The sequence below is a fragment of the Diabrotica undecimpunctata genome, chromosome 2, assembly GCF_040954645.1.
Source record: "Diabrotica undecimpunctata isolate CICGRU chromosome 2, icDiaUnde3, whole genome shotgun sequence".
NCBI classification, from domain to species: Eukaryota; Metazoa; Arthropoda; class Insecta; order Coleoptera; family Chrysomelidae; genus Diabrotica; species Diabrotica undecimpunctata.
Window position 1 is genome coordinate 119347056 of NC_092804.1, and position 8377 is coordinate 119355432.

General features: G+C 33.1%; 1 protein-coding gene across 1 annotated transcript; it reads right to left on the reverse strand.

Moving 5' to 3' along the window:
- Positions 1–6029: 6029 nt before the first annotated feature.
- Positions 6030–6845, reverse strand: LOC140433883 (uncharacterized). Its single transcript, XM_072521856.1, has one exon. It carries the CDS (start codon positions 6843–6845, stop codon positions 6030–6032), a length of 816 nt encoding a protein of 271 aa, XP_072377957.1.
- Positions 6846–8377: the final 1532 nt, after the last annotated feature.

Genomic DNA, 8377 nt, shown 5'->3' on the forward strand with positions numbered 1-8377 from the left:
ATTCATATTATAGATAAGTCTCAATTTGGTTTCCGTGAAAATAGTGTGCAAGATGTACTACTAGCGCTGTGCGATCATATTTTATTGAACTTTGATAAGGGTAATAAAGTTATCAGTTTATTTTTTGACTAAGCACAAGTTTTTGAAACTGTAAATCATCCAATATTGCTGGAAAAACTTTATCATAGTGGTGTTAGAGGAACTGCGCTAAAGTGGATCCACAGCTTTTTATCGAAAAGCTTTATATCGAATATAATATTTTCTTTTATTTTTGATTTTCGTCAATGATTTAAATCAACTGATAAACGATAGCTCAACATGTTTGATTCGGAATCCATTAAATAATTTGTCTGATTTTCGAGTAGAGAACGTGGAACAGCAATCAGACTGTTATGTCACTCAATTTACTGACGATACCACAGTTGCACTAAATTCCAATAATTTTTTTCATGTAGTACAAAAAGCAAACTGTCTTGTAAAAAGTATGACTCATTCTGTTTAAATAATGCCTTAATATTAAATGGATCAAATACCAATATGGTAACCTTTTCACCTTCTACTATGCAGATGAGTCCATTAGTAAAACTTGACAATGGGTCAGTGGTAAATAGTCACTCCACTAAGTTGTTAGGTGTTTACCTGGACTCTAATTTGTCTTGGAGCTCTCACGTTGTTTATGTAGTGGGGAGATTGTCTGTGCACTGTTATGTTCTATGGCAACTTAGGAATTTTGTCTCTCTAGATATCTTAAAACTTTACTATTTTGCTCATGTATAGTCAATTTTGCAATATTGCTTAGTTTGTTGGGGAAATTGCTCGCGAATTAATGAGGTGCTTGTTCTTTAAAATTAAATATTTTAACTTTAATTTCGCTGTATATTTTTAGTTGTGTTATTTATGTAAAGTCACATAGATGCAATTTTATTTGCAGAAATGATGTATGCTTAATTAGTGGCTACAATTTTCATTACAGAAGTGATTTGGTGACCCCTGTTCGTCACTTGCCCGTTGTGGGCAAGGATCCTTACCCAACATGCGTTCTTTTGTATAATAAATTACCTAATTATGTTAAAGAGTCAAATATTTATGTATTTAAGAGAACAGTTAAGGACTAACTTCTGGTAAACACTTTCTATTCGTTAGAGGAATAGTTGCAGGCATCTTTTTAACAATTTGTATGTTTTTATGTATATTTTATATGTTTTTATGTTAACTGTTTTTATGTACTGTTATGATTGTTTATTTTGAGTTCAAACTTAGTTTATTAAGCCAATAAAAAAGAATTATAACTTATTTGTTATCAAAAGTAAAATAATCCTTATATTACCTGTGTTCGATGGATTCAAAAGATTTTCTAGTTGTCTTTTATCGGGAGAGAGAAGAAAGGATAAGAATACAAATATATTATGTTACAAAGATTTACGTTTCTTTATTTTATATGAACGAATAAAACAATTATTAAATTCTGTCGTTATCTTATCAATCAGCATACAAGAAAATAAATCAAATTATTATGATAATAAGATTATAAAGCTACATACATTTATATTACGTGAAAAACCAATTTTACTTAAAATTTTCTTTACTTGAGAAAAGAAACCACAAAACTTTAAACTTTTGATTAGCCTAACAAAACCTCAGTTCTTAAATTTGAATGCTAATGACCATGATGTCGAAACGATCCTTCACAGATATAAAATTCAATTGTACAAACACTTACAGCTTATTTTCTTCTTGAGTTGTATGTTGGAAAATACCCAGAAAAGTCCAGTCTCCTCAACGATGTGATCTCTCCTCTTTGGCACTTCGGCTCTTTCTTAACGTCTCTGCAAACCTCCTGCAGACTACACAAAAAACACCTGATTCACTTCTCCAAACTCAGCTATTTATTTATGACACCAGGACCCCCTTTTGTCAACTTGATGCCGTAAGAATACTTTCACATATACTTTATAAAATGCCCACGGTAGATACAAGGACCTCCTTTAATCGACTTGTTATCTCTTTCTTCAAACTATTCACTTCTTTTCGTTACGCCGGTATCCAAACTCACGAACCACACCCTATCTTGAGACAAACGACTGTTTCCTTTCTATGACCAAAATATGACTAACTTCTCCTCTCTCATGATCGACTCACAAATTCCCATTTAAAAAAGACCGTCCAATCAAAAGCTCAAATTGTGTTTACCATGATTTTGGAAAAGCCTAATTTCGGTTTCAGAGAAAAACTAAATAGCTTACTTTAAAATTGGTTTTTTCAATACATCATTTATACATATTTCAAAAGATTAGAATATGGTCATTTAATACTCGACTATACAAACAATGAAAAGATTAACTAACAGGTAAAATGTCTTCTAATTCTAAACAAAGGTTTTTTGATAATTTTGTTTGAAACGGAAAAAGGTCGTTTGCCAAACAAATTTCTATTCTTATCTACACTAAATCTTATCTTAAATTACTATATACAATTTGTTTCTATTGATATCTTAAAATTTTATTCCGATGGATATTTTTATTTATTTTTCTTTGGTTGGGAAAGAAAAAGTATGACAGTACTTATAGTTTTTACCGATCATAAATTATATTTGACGCATTTCAATACTTGTAAAGGTCAGATGAAATAAAGAATATTGATTGATTGATTCAATCACATGATATACCTGGGGAAGTGTGAATTATCTTCCCCGCGTATATCATGTGGTCCAAACTTTTAGGCTCATAGGTTTGGTTAATTAAAGTTTTAGAGTACGACAAATACCAAACGAATGGACAAAAAGTAAGTACCTAGATTATATAAAAATACAAAATAGATATAAAACAATAGATAAACTAGAGCGCTTCAGTCACGTCATAAATATGGGAGAGAGGATTTGATAAAAGAATACGTGAAGTAGCTAAAAGAACCAAAAATAAGTTAGAAGTTTGCATGTTAAATAAACAACAAATAAATAAATAAAGAAACAGACGCTTATATGATCTTCATTGATCTTTGACAAGCATGTTTGGGTTATAATTTGACACTTATTAAAAATCAAATAAGTGGAGATAAAATATATTTATTCTTTTTAAAACAGTACATTTTTTTAATAATTCATTAAAAAAAATTACTTTACCTGCTTACTTTTTTTAATGCCAACTACAAAGATAAAGAACAATAAACATTTAATAAGTTATTTTAATTAATAACAGATTACTAAATTTAATTTCTGGAATATCTATTATATTCAAAAACCATCCCATAAATTATGTTTGAATTTATAATGTGTCATTGTTATTATTGAAAATAAAAATTGTTATATAACAATAAGTATAAATCAGACTTTATGACCAATGACTCGACATATAAATCACATGCATTCATATTTTTATTTTCCTTTAAGCAAAACCACACTTGTTATTAATTATTATAAATTTTTAATTAATACCGTTTTTAGGGATTTTACTCATTGTGGTCTTGCCCTATTTCAGGATTAATTTTCGTTCATTCTTATTACATGCATTGTTTTTTCCAGTTTTTCACTACTAAGGTTCTCATGATTATACCATCTGGGGTTTTAAAATTTGGTCCGGTTCCATTTTCTATTCTTTTAATACATGGACTTTGGTTGTACCTGTAATTCGTAGGTCATTTTACTTATTCTCATATATTTAGAGTTCAAAATTGTTAATCCAGCACGGTATGTTTATATTGTTCTCTTCTTGGTGTGCCTATCCGTGACAAATATTGCCGATCATCAATGAACCTTTATTTTGTCTGCAGCAGCGCGGAAAAGCTGCTCAGATGGTGTTGAACCAGGTTCTGAGGTTCTTTAACCAGGATATTTTTTTTTCTTATTTCTTTCAAATAATTTTGAAAACAGAACAAAGACCTATCATCACAGAATTTTTACTTTTATACCAAAAGAGAGGTTGTGGCTCTTGACTGAGGTTCTCATTGGGTATAGGATTAAAATAGCTTTTCAAATACGCGCTCTTATCTTCTGGTTGTTGATCTATGCTTTATTTATTATGATGTCGAAGTAGTTGTAGTGCTTCACTTTTTCTATTGGGGTTTCATTTACGTAGAGTTGACCTTGTGTTATCTTGTCCTTGCTAATTATCATGAGATTTGTCTTCTTTACGTTCATGTTCATCATCATCACGTAGCGCTACAACCCTGGGTGGATCTTGGCTGACTGTACAACTTTTTTCCAATTTGTTCGGTCTTCCATCAACATAGGGTCAAATGGAATGTTCATTTCTGGAGATCTGCTTGGATGTTATCTCTTAATCGCATTTTGGGACGTCCGAGTGGTCTTTTGCCTGTGGTAATCTCCTCCCATATCAGTTTTACAAGCCTCTCGTTATGCAGTCTGTACACGTGGCGTGCCCATCTTAGTCGCTGTGATTTAATTTCTTGGACAATATCGGCATTTTATAGTGCTTTTAATTCGATATTTGTTCTGATCTTATACTGGTTTGTGGTGATGTCATGGTGAGGTCGGAAAATTTTTCTTAGTATTTTTCGTTCAAAGCGTCTGAGCTTTTCTTCGTTTGCTTTGACCATGGTCCACGTTTCGCATCCATATGTTATTACAGGTGTGACGATGGATTAATAGATTTTTATATTTGAATTTCTTGTAAGATTTTTTGATTTTATGAGTTTATCCAGTAAGAATAGACAGCAGTTTGCAAATTGGATTCTGTCTTTTATTTCTTCAGTAACATCGTTGTCAGCTGTAATTACGGCCCCCAGATACATTGTATTCTTTCGAAATTAAAGGTGTTGGCCATCACATTTTGTCCTATTCTGTCTCTTTGTGTCGTTCTATTTATACACATATATTTCGTCTTCTCTTCATTAATCTTCAGCCCTACTTCACTTGTTGCTACTTCTACCTTGTTGAAGATGTCTTTCGTGGATAGGATGGAGTCTCCAACGAGATCTATGTCATCTGCATATGCGAGTAATAGCTTGGGACCTTGAGCTCATAGCAATTCTGTTTTTATTTCGGCCGAGCTCATGGATTTCTCTAATACAAGGTTAAAATGTAGTGGAGATAACGCATCACCCTGTTTGAGTCAACTGTTGATTTCAAAGCTGCCAGATAGTTTATTATTTACACGTACCTTAGATATTCCACCCTCCATACAGACTTTGGTCATCCGAATGAGTTTCTTTGGTATTGAGAACTCCGCCGTGGCATTCCATAAGCATTCCATGGCTTCTTTCTACGCTATCATATGCCTGTCGAAAATCTATGAAAAGATTGTGTATGGGTCTGTTATACTCCCATCCCTTTTCTAGAAGTTGTCTTAGCGTAAATAGTTGACCTATTGTTGATCTGTTTGCCCTAAAACCGGCTTGATATGCCTTAGGATATTTTCAGCATAAGGGATTAGTCTACTAAGAATGATCTTTAAGAGGGTTTTATATGCCGTGTTTAGGAGTGAAATTCCTCTATAATTCGCGCATTTTGTTTTGTTTCCTTTTTTGTGGATGCGCACTATTATGTTATCTCTCCATCGTACTATTATTCTTTTTTCTAACCATATGTGCGTTATTAGCTGGTAGATTTGGCGATGTAGTGCGTCTCCACCATATTTCAGAAGTTCTGCTGGTATCTCGTCCATACCCGGCGCTTTGTGATTTTTCAGCTTATTTAAGGCCTTTTGGGTTTCTTCAAAGGAAGGATTTTTGACGGGCATGTCCGCTGTGATATAAATCTCTTCTTTGTGCTGTTCTTCCTGTATGATGTTTAGAAGGTCCCTAAATTACTCTTTCCATTCTTCAGTTACTTCTTTACCGTCGATTATCATACGGCCTTGATTGTCTCTCAGTGTATGGATGGAATTGGTTCTATGTCCTCTTTTCTCAGAGGAAATTGCTTTATAGAATTCTCTGGAGCCTGGCTTAAGCCGGTCTTTCTCCATAGCTTCATATTTTTGTTGTTCATAGTTTCTTTTCTTTGTGCGTATTATTTTTCTTGTTTATTTTCCGCAGTCGTCATATTCCCTTTTACTTTGGTCTGTTTACATTTGTATTCAAGTCTTTCTTACTGTTTGTCTTTTTTCCAGCTGTTTCCGACATTCTTCATAATACCACGTTTTTGCCCTCTTCTGCCTACTCCTTTCAAAGATCTTGTCCGCTGTCTTGATTATTATTTCGGCAGTCGTTTCCCATAGCTGTTCTATATCATTGTATTCTCTTTCAGAGTTCAAGGTTTGTTCAAGTTGTTTTCTATAGTTTTGTTGTTTCTCTGTATTGTGCATTTTGTCCATGTTCCATTGTGGGTTTATTGTTGTTTTATTGTATTTGTGGCTAGATATTCTGGATTTGACTTTTGCTCTGACTAAGTAATGATCTGTGTCTCCGTTTATTCCTCTCAGGTTTCTTACGTCTATAATATTGTCCCCATGACGGGCATCTACAATGATGTGGTCAATTTGGTTGCGCGTAATATGGTCGTTTGAAACCCAGGTTTGCTTATGGATGTCTTTATGCGGAAACATGGTTGACTTTATTAGCATATTATTAGCTGCTGCAGTTTCTGTGAGTCTTAAGCTATTGTCGTTGGATATATTGTGGAGGCTGTGTTTACCTATCGTGGGGTATAGGCTAGGCTCTTTGCCTATTTTAGCATTAAAGTTGTATCGTTCTCCCTTCATTCGTATGTAGCATATCCTTTCGTTTATAGGTTTAAAATTTAGTATATTCTGTACTAGGCTGTCTCTAATCACAAAGCCCGTTCCAAATTCATGTCTTCCGTTTTTATTTCCACTGAAGAAGATGGTGGATTTACTTATTTTTATATTTCTATATTCTGGCCATCTTATTTCTTGGACTTCTGTTATATCCATTCCTATGTTTTTCAGTTGCTCCACAGCATTTATAGTAGCTCCAGGTCTGTACCAACTCTGGACATTTCAAGTTCTGATATTCATAGTCCTTTTACATTACATTTGTCGTTTTTTGTGTTTATCTGTCCGGTTCCTAGGCAAAGTTGCAGTTTTCATAACTAGTTTTTTTTTTCAGAGGGTGGGTAGTTAACCCTCCGCTCAACCCTTCTCTTTTATCTGGGATGGCACCGGCGGCAGTAAGGTGATTTCCGAGCTACTCAATCCACCCGCTCCTTACCCTACCCCAGGTAGAGTTTCAACGATCATGATTCTGCAATAACTGATTACTATGGTACGTGATTTTGGTATAAAAAGGAACTGTAGAAAACTGTTTTACGCTGAATAATTAATTAATTTTGCATTTTTTTTCTGTCAATATATTTGATATAATTATGAAATATACAAATGCAGAGATTGTCTCAAAAATACAGTGGCCACCAGAATGTTACCACAACGATAAAAGACGAATTAAAAGCTTTATTTGGTATTTTAATTTTTTCTGCAGCAAACAAAAACAATCATTTCTCGGCAAGGCATATGCTTAATACCACCATATCAGGCAAATTTTATAAATCTTTTATGAATTGTGATCGCTTTTTAGACCTGCTAAACTTTCTTAGATTTGATAACAAGAAAACAAGAGAAAAGAGAACGATAAATGATCTCTTTGTGCACATTCGAGAAATTTTGAACATTTTTATCGATACATTTTTATACGTCACAATTGACGAACAACTTTTGGCATTCCGAGGATAATGCCATTTTAGTAGATTGTAACGTTACAATGTTCCATCTACTTTTCAATTCTCTTTGTATTTCAATTCTTATATATAGCTTTTCTCTTCATTTTGTTTCTTTGAAATTTGAGATAATTTTCGTTTCAAGCCTTTTCGATTTAGTTTACATTTCAGTCTGTAGTCTTTCCTTTTAAATTAAACTCCCACTTTCTATTTAAATATTAAGTTCAGCACTTCAATTGTTCTACCTTCTGTCCTATTTGTTTAACGTACTTCAAATAGTAAATTTCTAAAACCGAACCATTCATTGTAATTAGCGAGCATCAGTCCTATTCTTTACTACAAGTTTTTCTCCCATACGTTTACCGCTTAAAAACGAGTGCCATCGTAAAATCAGTTCTCTTCTAAATAAAATTTTAAAAGTTTAAAATCAATGAAAGTATAGAACAGTAACTTTTTCCTAATTTATTGGGGTGAGTATGTTTCTAATTTTAGTTTACCTTGTGCTTTTTAGTTAATGTTTTTAGTGAGCTATCATTAGAAATGCTTGAGATCTTTTGTTTTCTTAATTTTTTTACGTTTATTGCTATCAGTAATTTATATTCAGCTTTCAACTGTAATTTTTATCTTTGTGTATCTTCGTTGGACAAGGAATTTCTATTCAGTAGTATTAGTTGCGACCGTTTGACTTTAGTTAGACGGTCTACTTACAACTAAACTGTGTCTCTTTTCCAAACGTAGATCTCATGTGCTGGT

What these genes read in the sequence shown, in the direction of transcription:
- LOC140433883 (XM_072521856.1), bottom strand. Translation starts at nt 6,845, where the DNA reads ATGGATATAACAGAAGTCCAAGAAATAAGATGGCCAGAATATAGAAAT.